This window comes from Mustela lutreola, chromosome 10 (genome assembly GCF_030435805.1).
Source record: "Mustela lutreola isolate mMusLut2 chromosome 10, mMusLut2.pri, whole genome shotgun sequence".
Classification (NCBI taxonomy): Eukaryota; Metazoa; Chordata; class Mammalia; order Carnivora; family Mustelidae; genus Mustela; species Mustela lutreola.
Window position 1 is genome coordinate 100341256 of NC_081299.1, and position 18182 is coordinate 100359437.

The 18182-nt window shown below is 44.9% G+C and overlaps 1 protein-coding gene across 2 annotated transcripts in view; it reads right to left on the reverse strand.

Annotated features, from left to right (window-relative positions):
- VTCN1 (V-set domain containing T cell activation inhibitor 1) overlaps window positions 1-18182 on the reverse strand; it is a 57453-nt gene that overhangs the window by 28129 nt on the left and 11142 nt on the right. Inside the window, exon 2 of one of the 2 annotated variants that reach the window (XM_059135182.1) lies at window positions 7542-7649. The exons of the other annotated variant lie outside the window; for it this stretch is intronic. Coding sequence (XP_058991165.1) covers window positions 7542-7649 — 108 coding nt within the window. The remainder of the gene's footprint in view (window positions 1-7541; window positions 7650-18182) is intronic. 2 annotated transcript variants of the gene reach the window in all.

Below are 18182 nucleotides of genomic sequence, written 5' to 3' on the forward strand. Positions count from 1 at the left end.
AAAGCAAAGACACAGAACAGATACCTGGCCACACACCCAACAGGAGGGGGACAATGGAGCTTGTGTGGACCCATCAGAACGGCCTAGCCCAGCTCTGTCCCCACAGACCCACATGCTTCCCTAATTGTGGAAGCGGAACCCTCCTGGCTACCAGCCCTTTCTCTAAATGGGAATCACCTTGAGGTTTGTTCGGAGCTGCTGTTCCCTTGGGAAATAGCTCACCCTCTAGAGCCTTGGAAAGAGAAGCAGGAACTCTCGGAGCAGCCAAATTAAATCGTTCCTGTTTTGCTGCTTATTAATTTTTTAAAAAGCTGAATAAAATATTCACATAAGGTGTACTTACAATGATTTTTGGTTTTTACTTTTCCAGGATAATTTCCGGTAATGATGCTGCAGGAAATTGTTAATGTGAAACTGTCTTTTAACCACTACACTGGAATTCACAGGGCACATTTATTAGACACTCCTTACAAAGGGGCCCAGATGCAAATCAGTGCTTTTGGAGGATTTGTTCATTTAGGAAACATTTATGAAGTATTTATCACGTGAAAGATATTGTTGGGAGGACATTATAGAGATTAATTGTCAGCCCTCAAGGAGCTTTTTTTTTTTTTTTTTAAATATTTTATTTATTAAAGAGAATGAACAGGGGGGAGAGCGAGAAGCAGACTCCCCGCTGAGCAGGGAGCCCAATGAGGGACTTGATCCCAGGACCCTGGGATCATGACCTAAGCCGCAGACGCTTAACTGACTGAGCCACCCAGCTGCCCACCTCTAGGAGCTTATAGTGCATCTGAGGTAAAACACACACACATGCATGTATAACATGCACAGACATGCAGACACACACACACGCACACACACACATAGTAATAACACAAGACACATGTGGTCAGGGCTTCAGTAAAGAGAGGAATAACTTCTCACAGGAATTCTATGGAGAAGGAGGTATTTTAAAACAGAGAATTAGGGAGAATCAAAGTGTATTTCCATGGACAAATTTCAAATAAAGAGAAAGTCTTCACTGAGAAATATGTTTGGCTAATTCATGCTGCTACATGCTCTCTAAGGCAGAAACCCAAAGAAAAGTGGCATTTTCTGCCACATGGACAGGGTTAGGACCCAAGCATCCTGTCAGGGCTCTGGGCTCGGAGAAGGGGCCTTCAGGGGCTGCAAGACTCAGAGCCTTGCAGGGGATGGACTTGGATTCCACCTAACACATAGTATGGATTCCCTGAGGGTGGCCTTGTTCAGTTCCCTCCGTGTCTTCGCTTCTATTGCTGCTGCCTTGAAAGAAATCAGGCGTTTGTGAAGACATGTGAAGACATGTCTGTGAAGACACGTAGGTATGTTCCAGAAAAGACTCATGCTGTAGTAAATCACACAGTAAAGGAGCTGGGCTTATGGGGGAAAAACAGGGTTAAGGACAGACCACTCATGACCTAGGTGACTTTGTAATTGGTCTACTAACAGAAACAATACTGGGAGGTAACTCGGACCTCCAAAGTGGGCATCTCAGTAGGGCCAGAAGCTGCTTCAGGGGATATTAAAAATGCACAGAAACAACTGAGCAGACACTGACTGAGGGTACTGTGAGTCTGAGTTTTCTGGAAAGGTGGATGTATGGGAAGGTGAGCCTAGGATGGGCTTCTCTGGGGAGGGAGCTCCAAGGGCAGATGTTTATTTAAAATTTAAAAAAAAAAAAAACCCAAAACCTGAAAGCCACACCGAGCCACAAAATTCCCATGTGGCAGGAAGCCACAAGGTCAGAAGCCTCCCCTCATCCCCACCCCTGCATATCTCCTCTAGATCTGTTTCCAAAAACAAGGGCTTTCTGGATCTGCTATGCCATGTGTAGAGCACTATGTCTGGAAGACATAAAGCGCTCTTTGTTTTATCCAAACATTAATGGTGTCTATGTTCTCTAATTTCTGCCTCCTGCCCCAATGCTAGCAGAACCGAGAGATGCCACATTCCTTCAGATTATCAGCTTACCTTCACTTGAATAAACAATAAATGATTAAGACTCTGAAAAGAAGATTGTTAGCACACATATGATTAACCTGAATAAATTATACTTTTAAAGTAAATATACTTTTTAAAATGAAATATTTAAATTTATAATATAAATATAGAAATATAAACATTTTATATATTAAATAAACATATATACTATATACTATATATACTATATAAAAATAAATAAAAAATTTAAATTAAATATACCAAGCTTACTTAAATACCAGAATATTTGAGTAAATCAAGTAAATATTTGAATAAATCAAACATATTACTTTGTTCATAAACTAACCAAGCCACTGAGTTTATAAAGAACGCTGACACTGGAGACGTTTACTTCAGCCTATCCAACACGTTTCTCTTTTTTCACCCCATCAAAGGTGAAAAGAAATTATTTTGAAATACTATGTGGAACAGAGCATTGGGCTTAAAGGCAAAATTATCTATTTTCTGGATATTGATTAGTACAGGTTTTAAGTTTCTGAGAGGCTTAGATTATTGTCTCCTCAACACTTTTCCTCCATCTCTACAGTCCCCTGCTTTATCTCTTTATATTGGTAAAATCAAGGCCAGTATTGATCCAGGGAACTGCTAGCATGAGCGTTTGTGAGTGGTAAATGGAGGGTCAGGAAGCAATTGGCAAGGAGGAGACTGTTATATGGAGCTTATGTAAGTGTGTGTGTGCGCATGCACGCACACATGTGGGTGACCTTCCGGGCAGCCCTGCCCTGTCACGCTGCTCTCACAGTAGTGGACAGCATAACTTTCACTTTGGGGAAGACATTTTAGAAAATTGCATGGGAGAGACTCAGGTGCTTTTGAGTATCATGTTGAGACATCCTGTCTTCCTTCAAGCTGCCGCTAAGAAACATGACACGATATTCTGGGGGTCCTCCAAAACATAGGCCCCACGATTCCATCCTATCTGGGCCTCAATGCCACAAAAGGAGATATGGCCAGCAAATGGATTACCTCTCGCTTGCCAGCTGCTTCTGAGTGATCGATCGTAATGGCCTTGGGTATGGCGTGGGAGAAGATTGCAAGGCTGCCTCAGGGCTCAGCGGCGGAGAGTGCCCCCATGATGAGAGACTTCTGAGTGAGTATGTGCGCCCCGTGAGTGCCTTCTCTGGGCCAACAGCAACACATGAAAGGCGGCTTGAACTGGCTGGCCACTTGCCACCAACTACCACAGTCCTAGGCTAAGTTTACGGAAAAGTAATGACGGTAAAATGGCAGTGTTAGCGGACTCTCGTCTGTGCACGTTTTTGGCCTGCCCTTTAAGAACAGCGATGAATGTGCTTGCTTAGGACAGGGCTCCTAGGGCTCAGCACTATGACTATCTGGGCCACATAATTCTTTGCTGCTGCAGACTGTAGGATCCCTGGCCTCTGTCTTTTCGATGCCAGCGATAGTCCTGCCCCTCTTGGGGCAACCTAAAATGTCTCTAGACAGGTCGCTTCTGCTGAGAACCATTGATCTAAGAGAAGGGGGACTGGCGACGGTGATGTGATTAGAAGTCATTGCTTTTGAAGGGAAGTTGAAGGAACGGGGGTAGTTTAACTTAGAGGAGTCGAAATGTAGTAACGATCATTTCAGAAACTGAAAGGTGCCTTAGGGGCCTCTTCTCTATCACCCTAGAAGAAACAGAGGCAATAGGTCAAAGTTCTAGGAGGTTAGATTGAGATTCAGCATGCAGAGGAACCTTCCAGCAGAGCTCCCTGGTCCTGGCTGGAGGCTGCAGAGTTTCCACGGGACATGTGCGTACGGGCACATGAGTAACTACTTAGGGACAGAAGTGGGGAAGGAAGTTTGGGGGCACTAGTTAGGGAGTGGAAGAGTTTTGACAGCCCCTATCAAACAGTGGGATGATTCCATAATTCGATGTTCCTCGGCCTTGCTCTTGCCACAGTTGCGTATTCTGTCTCTGCCTCCTAAAACCTTTATTAATAACATAGAAATGACAGCTGATACTTCATGAGTGCATGGCCTCATTGATCTCACTTAATTCCCACAACAACCCTATTATCTTTCTTTTTAGTGTTAAGGAGCTCATCCAAGGGCTCACCCCTAGATTATTAAATTAGAGCAAGATTAGACTTCAGTCTAATACTCCATGGCCTTAATTATTAAACTCTATGTTATATAAATCCAAAGTTCTCTAAATCTCAGGGTTCAAATCCGTTTCCAGGCTCATGTTTTGTGCAGCTGTAACCTCTGGACGGACACCATGCCCGATCTTCCTTAGACTGAGGAAGCTCACCTCTCTACGGGGTATCTTTGCGTTGAGACTCTGGAAGGAAAGCCAAAAGGCAGAGTCATAACTCTGGAAAAGTTACTACTTTCCACTACAGGTGGAAAAATACCGAATGTGAACACATAGACACCTTTCCCTAAAGAATATTTGAATTTGCAGCAAACCATTCTATTTTATTCTTCGGCCCACTCTATTTATAACCGTTCCCTGACTGCCCATGAAGCACGCGCTAGCATTTCATCAGCCTTGCGCACGCTGCTTTCCAGTGGTGCAAGCAGAGCAAGACAAAAGTCAATATAAGGTTGATTGCTGGTCTTTTTTTAATCATACCTGTGTTTCCCATTCTTCCCTATTCTCACTGCAGAGGGGGGAGAAAAAAACCTTTCCAGAGGATGTCTCCCGCCTTATAACCGATCCCATTCTGTTTAATAACAAACACACTTGAGACTGTTGAGGAACCGCCCATGAATGTCTGTCTATATGGTCAGAAAAGCCGGGCAGCCCTTGAGCAGTCTGTGTGGTCTCAATGGAAACAGCCTAATTGGAAGTCTTCCAAACCGTAGCTTGGGAGAGATTTGCAGGGGTGCTCACAGCACCCACAGTGAGATTGGGCCGCTAATAAGGACATCCTTGCCGCGACGGGCGGTTGTTTTCAGGCTGCTGTGCTCCCACACACGGCCTCCGTCCCGCCTCGCCCCTCCTGCTCCAGCCGGATCCAGAGGAGAGCAGGAGCACTGCTCCGTGACAGCTTGGTCATTTCTGAAATGGATGGGACAAAGAGAAGGTGCTTCTGTGCGTCTCCCCTTATCAACTCCACGGAGAACCTGGTGTTCTGTTCCTAATGAAGCCTTCATGGGAGCAGGGGGCTCGTATAATTGAGCGACACTGCAATTCATCCTCCATGTCCACATTAAGCACTACTATGTCCACAGAATCACTGTTAGGGTCAAAGAAACAACTATGCTTTCTATAGATATTAATTATTGTTTTTAAATTATTAATGTTAATTCTTATTTTTAGCCCTTCTCTGTATCCTCCAATTTAAGTGCTTTCTCATTGCTTGTAGATCAAGTTCAGATTTTATCCTAAAAGGCCCCATATAATCTAAGCGACGCCTCTCTCCTTCTGGAGCCGTGAATTCTCAGCAAACGGATCTGTTCGTTGCCCCCTGTTGCCCTCTGCCTATAACATTTTTCTACCACTTCTCTAGCTGTGAAAGGCAGGCCCCATTCAGAGCCCGGGTCAGCTCTGCCTTGTCTCTGACCCCTTTCCCGAAGTCCCAACCCAGAGTGTGCTCTTCTTTCTCTTTCCTTAGTGGATTTCAGGGGGTAAGGCAAGCAGGGGAGCCTCAGAGGGCAGGGACAGAGAGAGAGGAGGAGGGCCAGGCACTGGGGTTCAGGAGGCGAGGACGCAGGAGCTGGAACCGAGAAGCTGGATAGGGGAGGGCAGGGCAGTCTCTCTCTGGGGCAAGCACGTTTCCTGTAAGCCTCTCCCATAGTCATGGTGACCTGGGCTCTGACGGATGGAGCACGGACGGAATGATCTGGAGTCTAGCTTCCCTTTTCAATAGCTGAAAGCCACAACGACTGTGGTGACTTTTCATTCCTTTCTTGCCTTCAGGAAACCCGCACTGTCACGGAAGAGATTCAGAGAAGTACTTGGGCTGTCTTCTCTCAGAGATCCTAGTCCGGGGATCGGCTCATTGTCATTAGGAAAGCCGGAAACAAGTCTATCTGTTATCCTCAGAACTTTACTGGAACACGTACCTGTCAGGTGGTCTGACGTCTCTGTGTTCTGCAGTGGGATCTAATGTCATATTTGTAGCCCCCAAGGCGTCTCTCATTCACTCTCTTTTAGTCATACCAGGAAAGTCCCCAGTGAAAAGCAGACCAGTGGATGCCGGAAATCAAAAGGGATACGTTGTTCTTTCTTCCCAAAGTCCGACCCTGAGTTCCACCACAAATCCTCCCCCTAGGACCCACATCTCCTTGTGTAGGTGCGGGTGGTCCTGCAGGTGTGGCCCTAGGAAGCTCGGGAGGTGGGCGTGTGGCAGTTAGCTTGACCCATTCCTTGAGGGCCTGGCCTGCCAGAGCCATGCCCCTCAGCCACTGACCCTGGGCTGTTCTCTCTCACACACGACAGGCTTTGGCTGCTCACTCCAAGGATGGGAGGGAGACACACGCTGCCCCAGGTTCCACAGTCATCTTTGAGTTAAACTCCTCTGTGAGACAAAGACCATTATCACATGATCTCACTGATATGTGGAATTTAAGCAACAAAACAGAGGAACACAGGGGAAGAGAAGAAAAAAATGAAACGAGGAAACCAGAGAGGGAGATAAACCACAGGAGACTCTTAATCTCAGGAAAGAAACTGAGTATTGCTGGAGGGGAGAAGGGTCGGAAGGGGTTAACTGGGGGGCAGGCATGAAGCACGGCACTGACAGAATGAGCACTGGGTGTTATATGCAACTGATGAATCACTGACTACCTCTGAAACTAATAATACATTCTATGCTAATTATCAAATTCAAAAAGATTATAAATCCCTCTGTGCGCCTGTTCATCTGTAACAAACACAAAGATTATAAATCCCTCTGTGCGCCTGTTCATCTGTAACAAACACAAAGTTTCCCTGGTCTTCCAGCCTAGAATCTGTACCCAGCCTGTGTCCTGGAGCTGGGCTTGAACTCAAGGCCTCCTCGTGATTGTGGACCAGGCTGCTTGGTCGTTTTCCCCTGCTCCAGCCTGACTTCCCGGGCATTAGTCTCAGCTTTCTCCTGTAGATTCACAGTTCCCGCATTCCCCCAGGTCAGGACTCCCAGCCAGATACTCTGTGCAAGAAGGTTCTGCTGTGTTCTCCCGTATCCACCCCTAACTCCCACCCCAGACCCTGTGGGCCACCCTAACCCATGGCTGGCCCAGGGCTTGGCACTAACCCAGGGATTAATTGGTTACAGAACTACTAGGAGACACAAAATTTCTGTTTTATCTTCTGATGTAGACTTCTACATATTCAAATACCATATTTTAGTAAAAGCTTAAAATTTAAATCTAAATATAAAATATTGATTTGAACATAAAAAGTAAGGAACGTGTATGAATTCTGAAAGTTTAAACAGTTCCAACACAAATACAAGCTCGAGAAGAATTTACATAAATGTGTGGATACGTCTTTCCATTTCTTGCCCCATTTCTGGCCCCCTACTTCCATGTTTCAACTCTTCTAAACTACTCTGGGCCTCTAAAGATGCCAGGCTGTTTCTTACCTCTGCGTTTTATTCCTGCTGTTCTTCCAGTTCTTAGAACATGGTAGGGACTTAATAAATGTTTGTTGAATAAATGCTTTGCCTTGGAGAAGGCCTCCCTCAGAGTACCTAGCGCATAGTATTTAAAAGTTGTTAAATTAATGAATAAATCAAATATCCATGCTGTGTTACTAAGGGAAACTAATGCAGTTTTAGCTTTTGAGGAGCCTCTTATGGGAGAAATTATCATTTATATTCCTCTCTAAAGGAAGATAATCTTTTTAAAAATTAGGGTCTATGAAATCTTGCTGGTGCCATGAATTCTAACGCACTGCCCGGGAGGGCTGGGAATAGAAGACCTAGCTGGTGGGATGTGGGGAGAGGACAGGAAGCGAACCTGGAGGTGGAATTAATCGGTAACAGCTGTGCGTGATAACTTGTTGAACTTGGGTCCTTTCCGTCATCTCTTTCTGCGAGTGACTTACAAAATAGAGGTGTCCCTCTAATAAGAAAACGGAACTTGTTGGGAAAGGAAAATGTAAATTTCCAGCAACAGTGGCTAGAAATATCCTTTAAAAAAGAACAATCTTACTTTAAAAATGCTCTGCATGCTGAATCAAACCAAAAAACGCCCACGTGTTTTTTGAACACTGGTTTTGCTGGCAAGAGAGTAGAAGTTTGCAGAGTCAAAGGCTAAAAACGAAGGAAACTCCTGAATCCAGACAGGTAGGAGGCAGCACTGCACTGCGCACAGTGGTTGTCCATGACTTCCAGTGGCCAAAAGTTACCAACCTAAGAGTGTGCAGAAGATAGTGACAAAGCTAAGGGGCCACAGAAGCTGGGGACTCTGAATTGGAGATTCACATAATCCAGGACCCCTGTTCCTCCAAAGCATGACCACCTCATCTGGTCTCGGTTTTCGGGGGAAGAGAAAGCAACCCTACCCTGAGATGGTGTGTATACCAGCCAGTTGTCAAGCAGGTCTGCGTCCTGATTTCACAAGGCCTCCAGTTCCCAAGGAACCTAAACTAAAGAATCAAGTGGAAAGGGTTCCTCATTGCTAATGGACTAAGTCTTCATAGAAACAATGGCAAACCTTCTCTGAAGATATATGCTCTCAGTCCAAGCCTCAACGGATTTCATCTACTGAAATTCCCCCAACTATATAAGCTTGTAATAAAAAATCACAAGGAAGAGGTGCCTGGGTGGCTCAGTCGTTAAGCATCTGCTTTCAGCTCAGGTCATGATCCTGGAGCCGTGGGATCGAGTCCCACATCAGGCTCCCTGCTCACGGGAAGGCTGCGTCTCCCTCTCTCACTCCTCCTGCTTGTGTTCCCTCTCTTGCTGTGTCTCTCTCTGTCAAATAAATCAATAAATTTTTTTAAAAAATCACAAGGAGAAAATTACCATGAATAAAAACTGGTAGAAACAAGCAGCAGATTTGGAGTGAAAAGATGTCAGATACTGAAAACACGGAGTACAGAATATAAAATAAGGCTTTTCAGTGTGTTCAAATGAAGGAAGGAGGGAATGAGATGCTTGAGGAAGGAGCAAGAGATGCAATCTGACCGGATAAAGGTTTGAAAGACAGCCATACAGAGTGTCTAGAAACGAAAAACAAATCACTGAAGCTTCTTAAGTTACGACTGCATACAACTAGAGGGGAGACTCGGTTAAGCACGAGTGAGAATTGAAGAATTGTCACATGAGGCGGTAGAGGGAAACAACAAGATGAAAAATGTGCAAAAGAGGGTAAGACACTCCAAGGCCAAAATGAGAAATTTTAAGATATATCTGATCGGAGGTAAAAAAAGGGAGAGAGAGGCAATACCTGAGGAGAAGACTGAGTATTTTTTTAGTATTGATGTAAGATGCCAATTTGAGGATTCAGGAAGCTCAGTGAAGCTCAAGTAGGGCTAATAAAAGCTACCGGTGACTTCATAATGCCTCTGATGAGCAAAGACCAAAATGGTCCTAGAAGCGAGAAGAGAGAAAAGACATTTACCCGGAAAGGAATGACAAACTAATAGCTTGCTTTCTGAAGCCACAAGGGATGCCAGAAAAAAATGATGGAATGATATCTTCAGTGTGCTGAGAGAACAGGAAACGCAGGATGGGAAGAATAGCTCTAGTGCCCAGCGGATATTACAGACACGGATATGACTTGGAGGGAATATGGCACCCAACATGAAGGCTTCGTGCCCGATTGACAGATTAGTAGATGATGCCACGAAAATGGAAAAATAAGATTTATACTTCCGCTGCGGGGTAGAATCAGTCTTCATGGTCATCCAGAGAATTCGTGTCGGGCAACATTGAACTAGTTAGAGAAACAAGTGACAGGGGTCCAAGCTAGCAGAACGTCCAGAGATGGGCCAAAGCAATCTTTATTGGGCAGCGCCTAAAGCCCAGGCAGTCCTGGGTTCTTTGTGAGCATGACCTTGTGGCATCAGCACAGCCGGAAGGGCAACCCGTCCCTCCTACCCCTAACCAACACTCACAATAGGACCAGAGATCAGTTAAGTTTCAGTGTGTCCTTCAACCAGGAACGCTGGAGGGAAGTGGTTTAATTTTAACTTGTATATACATGTGTGTGTGTGTGTGTGTTAAGGTTTTGTACCTTTGGTACTTTGAATTACTTGCTGGTTGGTGGGGCATTAGTGGGTACCATTACCATCTTTTTAATGCTCTGAATTCAGGGGAGAAATAGTTGAAGGCCAGGGAGGGAATGACCTTCTTCCCTTGGTGACTTTCTTCGTAGCATATATAACACCTATAGGATAGAGTCTGGCCTGTAAGAGCAGAGGATCTAAAAATATTATAATCCTTTCCTCTCCCATGAGGCCAGGGCCCACGTGCAGAAGAGGGTGATGGTGGTTACAAACTGGGTTGTTCTCCAGGTCAAAGGGGTGGAGGGTGGAGTCAGGAAAGGAAGGTCTCCTGCGGGGACAGTTAGAAGCAGATTCTGTTGAAGACCAAGAATCCTACCAGGCCTGGGGGAAATGCCTCCCCGATTTATCCCTTGGTTTAGAAACTGATTAGCTTTGTTTCTCAGGAGGCTAGATGGAGATGAGAAAAGGAAGTGATGTCAGATTCCTTAAAGCTGCACCAGCCACATCGACCTTGACTTAGATTTCAGAAGTCAGGATAAGAAACTAGCCTTGTTTGTTTCATATTTATAATGGCTTCTTAGTTTCTTCCCCCTTTCTAGGCATCTCTGCCCCAAATCAAGGATGGAAGGTCACATTTCAGTCAAATAGGACCATTCCGGTGGCCACCAGAGCTGAGAAGAAACTCAGGATGGCCTTGGGGATGGGGCAGTGCAGACCGGGGTGGGAAGGGGCTGCAGAAGACAAGAGGCAGGGATGACTGGTGGAGATGTAGGAACTTCTCCATCCGGCCGGGTTTCCTACTACGCAGTGAAAGCCAGCACCATTCTCCCAGAGGAGGTTTCCAGAGGCTGCCAGAGGAGTCCGAGTCTAACGGGGTTGGGGATACCCTGGACATGACATTCTGCTTCACTTCTTCTAAATGGTCTCGGGTTGTGGGGGCGATCCTTCCTAAAATGGGAACAGTGCTTTGACATGTATGAGAGGTCTGAAAGGGGTAGTATGGATTCATAAGGACTTGAATTTCTGGGCTGTCAATGGCTCGGAGGGACAAGAGTTAAAATAACTAAAAACATAACTGGCCTGTGGACGTGTGGCCATGGTAGGGTGTTCTCAGTGTGGGAAGTGGATTGGACCTGTTTGGACAGCTGGATGGGACATTTCCGGGGTTCTGGACTCAGAAGCATAAGCTTCAGTGGAGGCCCGAACTGCTCACAGCATCCTTTCCTCTTGCCTCAGCAGCCTTGGACAAGCAAGCTCATTCTTAGCTGTTCAGTATTTTCCTGAGAATTGTGTATCGCCAGGTTTTGGGTTGGGGTTGGGGGCTGAGAAAGTTCGATGAGCTATTTATTGCGAAGGAAAAGAAAGAATTGGAGGGGAGAGAATGTGCAGAGAATGAGAAGGTAGATTCAGAGGACAAGGGTGTTTATTGGCCTTCTCTACCGCTAGCAGCCGGGGCTGTGCGTGGGGAGACATCTCCTTTGCGTTCACAGATGTCACGGAGCCGCCTTGGCCCCAGAACCTGCCCCGTGTCTCCACTATCTCAAGGCAGATTCCGAGAGGATTACTATTTTTACATTGGGCTGCCATGATTTCTGGGCCTCCTTTCAAACACTTAGAAAAGGATCCTCTTCCTAGCTACTTTAACCAATTACACGCTATTTCTGCAAACCTGTCATCTTTTTCATTTCGCCAGGCACTTGGGCAATGGGAGGACACCTCAGTAGCTTTTGTTGTGAAGCATGAGGTTCCCAGGCGAACACCACGTTCTTTGAGCTCCCATGTAAGCCACATGGACTCCTCATTCTTTTGCGTATGGCTTTCCTCCAGATAATGTTTGAGGGAAAGTGGCGACCATTTATATCAGAAGCTGTCTCCGTGTCCTTGCTGTCCCCAGTACACGTTTCTGTCCCGATGCTTGTCACATCACATTGAAATGATGTGTTTACACATTTGTGTCTCCTCTGGCCTCCACCAAACTTCTCAATAGCAGGCACTGTCCCTGGTCCTTTTTGCATCATAGGATGTTGAGTTGAAAGTTTCAGCTGGGGCTCCAAGATACAATAGAGACAGAATACCAAAGCAAGATCCCACGCCTCTCTGCAGATTTTTTAAAAGGGGAGCATTGATAGCCAGTTCCATGATTCTGAGACACCTCAATCAGATGAAGTATATAAAAGGGGCTCAGATTTGTGAGGTTGTTTCTGAGGACATAACTCCTGTGCATCATCAATGCACCAAGCACACAGTTGGCGTGTGCTGGAGACACCATGAGCTAGACCCTAAATCACACTTGAGAAATTTAATGTGGTCTAGAACAGGTCAGTGAGGGAGAAAGAGACAGAGACAGGGGTTCACATAGGGAACATAGGGGGCAGAAGGAACACAGGGCTGCATTTGGAGGTCATTTGCCCTTGTGTGAGGCAAGGCCTACATACGTAAGTTTGTCCATCAGGCCAGATACCCTGGAGTCATGACGAGCCCTCACTGGTAGAATACTTGGAGGAGGGCAGGGGAGGGGACCTGAGCATTGAGTCATGTGAGAAGTGCCCCTTCCCAGGACCGGGGGGCTGCGGGCACATCAGCCCACTGGGGAAGAGGCCAAGTTTTCATCGGAGCGCTCGGAAATTTCGTCATGTATTTCCCTACTGAGTGCACTTTAAAAGGTCAGAGAGAGAGAAAAATAAAATTTCGCTTTGATTAGAACCTACTGGTCATGCTGAATCAATATATCAGTCACATTTATTCCCCTAAGTGTCAGACACAGGGCCTGACTCATCGTAAGCATTTGATAAATACCAGACTGAGCTGTTCTGATTTTGGAATGTATTTTTCTTCTACCGAGCCAAAATACGTCCAGGAGGCAGCCCAACTGAATGGCAGTCCATATTTTATTTCAGGGTTATCTCTCCTTAAATAACTTTTTGGGAAAGATTTTATATGAATAATTAAAATGAGTAGCTAAATATAAATGCACATTCAGAAAGCAGCTTTTCATTATTACGCATAAATATTGTCTCATTCCAAAGACACGAAATTTTTTCATCTTTTTTTAAAAGCAGGCTCCTCTTGGAGCCTCACATGGGGCTCGATCTCACAACCCTGAGATCAAGACCCCAGCTGAGATCAAGAGTCAGACACTTAACTGACTGAGCCACCCAGGTGCCCCCAAAGACATGATCTCATTATAACCTATGGAAAGCCCAAATATCCTGTGATCCAGTTTTTGGCAGTGTCACCATCAAAGAAATACCAACCCAATGGAAAACTTTCACTGAAACCATTGGACATCCAGGAAAACATCAAGGGCATTACATGGACAATGCATAGCAAAACTTCTTTTAAAAAATCCTCTTTTGCAACTTCTATCCTCTTTATGAGCTAACCCAAGCTCTTCCTTCTTGAAATTTCCCTGAAACTCTCTGAAGTCCACTCCCTGGTCTCTTGTCCCTCATTACTTTAAGTCTATTCTCACCAGCAAATCCTCCCTCCTCTCTCTTAGACCTTTTTCAGTGTTCTCTGCAGGGTTGACTCCACTGAATTCTTCATGAGCTGGAGGGTTGGGGGGAGACTCAGCAGAAAACACCCAAGATTTTCCTGAGGGGTTGGGTCGAGAAGGAAGAGGCTGTGAGTATTTCATGGTTTCCTCTGTCACTCCACATGAGAGACTTGGCAAAGGGCAGCCCTGGGGGGTTAGGGGAACAGCTGACCCTCTGTTTTACCACCTCTAGGGCTTTCTCTACTCCACAGTCTGTGCCATCAGTAGCTTGATAATAAAGTGAAACCCTATAAGAAATTTAGCCCTTTGGTTTTGTGCCTGATTAAAATGTATAGTATAATATTTTATCTCATTAGTCACTGAGACCTGGGTGTAAATGAGTATTAGATATTTTATTGACAGTAGGGTCGGCCAGTAAATTAAGAAGGCGGGTAAGGCATGAAAAAGAAAGCCTCAGAAATGGGAAAAAGTGGGAACATTAGATACAAAATTTGACATTTTCTTTTTCAAAACATTGGCAAGTGTTAGTGCTGGTCCTAGAAAAGGCCTAGGCAGACATTATTATTTTGGGGAATCTAGATGGCTGGCAGGGGTGTGAGTTGATGCACACTTTAGGGTGAGGAGGGGGATAATTTGTTCACGTGTATCAAAAGCCTTACAACGTACCTAGCAAGCTTCCATCCAGTAATTCAACTTCTTTTTTTTTTTTTTTTTTAAGATTTTCTTTATTTGACAGAGAAAGAGACAGTGGGAGAGGGAACACAAGCAGGGGAAGGGGAGGATTCCAGCCCCCACTTCCCCAGCAGAGAGCCCCATGTGGGGCTCAATCCCAGGACCCTGGGATCATGACCTGAGCCGAAGGCAGACACTTAGTGACTGTGCCACCCAGACGCCCCCAGTAATTCTACTTCTAAGAACTCATTCTAAAGAACGAAAAAGATGCATTCTTAGAGATGGCAACTAAAAGGTTAGTTAAAATTAACACAGTAATTGCAGGCTAGTCATTGAAAACAACCTACATGTCCGAGAACAGAGAACTGAGTGAATGAATTAATTTTCATTATTAGAGGCGATATTATGTAGTTGTGAAGAATCACATCACCCAAGAATATTTATTTATATGAGACATATTCCCAAAGCCAGTAAATAGAAAGTAGTTTTCTTGGGGTGCCTGGGTGGCTCAGTGGGTTGGTTGGGCCTCTGCCTTCAGCTCAGGTCATGATCTCTGGGTCCTGGGATAGAGCCCCACATCGGGCTCTCTGCTCAGCGGGGAGCGTGCTCGTGCTTCCCCTTCTCTCTCTGTCTGCCTCTCTGCCTACTTGTGATCCCTCTCTGTCAAATAAATAAATACAATCTTTAAAAAAAGGAAAAAAAGAAAGTAATTTCTTTTTTTTTTTTTAAAGATTGTATTTATTTATTTGACAGAGACCACAAGCAGGCAGAGGCAGGCAGAGAGAGAGGAGGAAGCAGGCTCCCTGCCAAGCAGAGAGCCCGATGTGGGGCTCTATCCCAGGACCCTGGGATCATGACCTGAGCTGAAAGCAGAGGCTTTAACCCACTGAGCCACCCAGGTGCCCCAGTAATTTCTTTTTTAAGATTTCATGTTCTTTATGTAATCTCCACACCTGGCGTGGGGCTTCTACTCATGACCTTGAGGTCAAGGGTCGGATCTCCACCCATCGCACCAAGCAGGCGTCCTGAAAGTTTCTAAGATAATATGCACTGTATGATATCATTTATTAAATACAAATAATGAGGAAAGAGACTGGAAGGACACAATAACATTGATTATCCCTCAGTTAGAGAGGATACGGATTTTGATATTTTTTTCTTCCACGCTTTTCTGTATTTCCCAAAGTTTCCACACTAATCCCACATTGCATAAGTAAAACAAATAAGGAAAACACGTTTTGCAAAGAAACCACTATTTTCTTCAGGTTTGACCTGTCTTTCCGACAGTGAGTGAACAGTCTTTCAATGTGATGCCATTAAAACAGAAACAGTTAAAACAGTTTCATGGGTCAGTGGTTTACACTGGCAGAGTCAGAGAGGGGACCCAGTGCATACAGGCTAGTTACCCACAACTGGTTTGCCTTCATTTTAAGTGAGCAGATGTGTTCCTAACATGATCGGCTGTTCACACCTGCCGGGCACGATGGCTTGAGAACAGCCTCAGTTCTAGGAAGCCCAGGTGGGCAGCAGCACCAGGAGCCCCCAGAATTTTCAGATAAATAAAAAACACTTCCTTCACAGTTTGGCCTCTTTGGGGAATTGCCAGAGAAAACCCAGCATCTTGCAACCTACTACTTTACAATTGTACTTGCCTTAAGGGTAGGAAGCTAGCAAGATCCTCTATACACGTATCAAACAGATTCTCTCATAGACCCCATATTTTTTGCCTTGGAAAATTAGCATTTACATTCAGGTAACACCTTTATTAGAATAAATGGAATACGTTGGGGTCAGTATTAGGGCAACGATAATTACCTATTTGCTAAATCTATGAAAGTCGAGCATTTTGTTGATCTAGGAATTTGTCTATGAGAAAATGACAACCTGGAAACATGAGAAAACAGCCAGATTTATCTTTTCTTTTCTTTTTAATTAACACATAATATATTATTTGTTTCAGGGGTACAGGTCTGTGAATCATCCTGCTTACACACTTCACAGCACTCACCATAGCACATAGCCTCCCCAATGTCCGTAATCCAATATCTTTTTCTTTTTTCCCCCAGTTTTGGTCATGGTCAAAAGCTTTTGAAGTTTTTTTTCAAGATTTTATTTTTAAGTATCTCTACACCCAGTGTGGGACTTGAACCCACAACCCTAGAATCAAGAGTCACACGTTCCACCAACGAAGACAACCAGGCTCCCCAAAACTTTTAAAATTTTAATCTTTTCCTACAGTTTAAGCACAGAAGTTTGGGGGGACCTGTTTAAGGAAAAAAGTACAAAAGGACCAAGAACCTGATAGCTTTACAGTATCAAAACACCTCTTCTCATACCAATATCCCTCTTTGCTGACATAGTTTTATTTCGAAGGACTTTTAAAGAAAGACAGCGGAACATGGCTTTTGAGGTTTTGACATTGAGGCTCCTGGGGAGCTGGGCTCTGACACAGTATAGCCATCAAGTCTTTGGACCTAAAGGGACTGACCTCATCAGAGTCACCTGGCCACCGGCCCGGGGCACCCTGACTTCTCCAGTTGCTTCAACCGCTTATTCTTAGCATTAACAATAAAATAAATTTCTTTCTAAATTAGGAAAGGGTATAGACTTCGGAGACAGATAGATCTAGAATCTGCTTTCAACTCCCTTTGTGTATATTATATTCAACAGTTGTGATAATGGTTAAGTAGTGAAATTCACGGTCCCTTGCAGAAAGGATCAGTAACGGGCCTCACACAGTCCTGCCGTTAACCAGGGGCTTCCTGACCTCATGCTGTCTTCTCACTCATTTGAAAACCGTTCTCATAGGTGATTTGATCTCCTCTGCTGGTTTTGCACATCTTCTAGCCTTTCCCCCAAACCTCTCCCTTTACTTTCTCACAGCACCCTGAGCCTGAATTTACTCAGCTGCAGAATGGGAGGATAAAAGCCAACCTCTTCATTTGTTGAGGTTAGATCTAGCCCGCGCTGGTCTCTCCAGGGGCCGCTCTGGCCCCGGCTCTCCCTTCCCACTCGCCTTCCCACCTGCTTCACCCCGTGGACCTTGCACTTGGCCTGGATGTTCTTCCCACTTCTCCTTGCTTCACTAATACCCATTCAGAAGCCACGTTCTGATGCTCTCTAATAACCAACACTGGATTAGAAGTCGATTTCAAAGCGTTCTGAAACTGGTCTGCAATGGCATGTCGAGTACTGTATTTAATTATGTGCTTATCTATCTGTCTCTTCTCATCTGTACTCTGAGTGATGCTGGTACATGACTGTAACCCTAGGGTCTCTGGCACCAAGTACAAAAAAGATGATCAATAAATACTTGTTAAATTAATCAGTAATGTATGCAGAACTTGTAGAACTGTATTGACACAGGAAGAACCCAATACAGGAGGCCATGATTATAAGGTTGTGGGAGTGTAAGGTGATCCCACAAGAAGGCTGCCACCGGAATTGACATAGTTGTCTGAATGAGCCACAGTGTGGGGCTACATCCCTAACATGGACAGACTCTTTGAAGGCTGGATCCAAAAGGAAATGAACGGTAAGTCCTGTATGACCGTTGCTGTTAATATTTCTGCCTATTTTAAAGTCCCCGGTATATGGGTCTTGGTGCTTTTTAACAGTTATCTTCTTGGGGCGCCTGGGTGGTTCAGTTGGTTAAGCATCTGCCTTCAACTCAGGTCATGATCCAGGGTCCTGGGATCAGCTGAGCTGGGAGCCCACTTCTCCCACTCCCTCTGCCTGCCCCTCTCTGCCTACGTATGCTTGCTCTGTCAAGTAAATTTAAAAAAAAAAAAAAAAAAAACTAATAAAAAATAAAAGTTATCTTCTTCAAATGGGTGAGGCAACTTCTAATGAAAGCTGTAGACATGTAAGTAATGCAAGAGA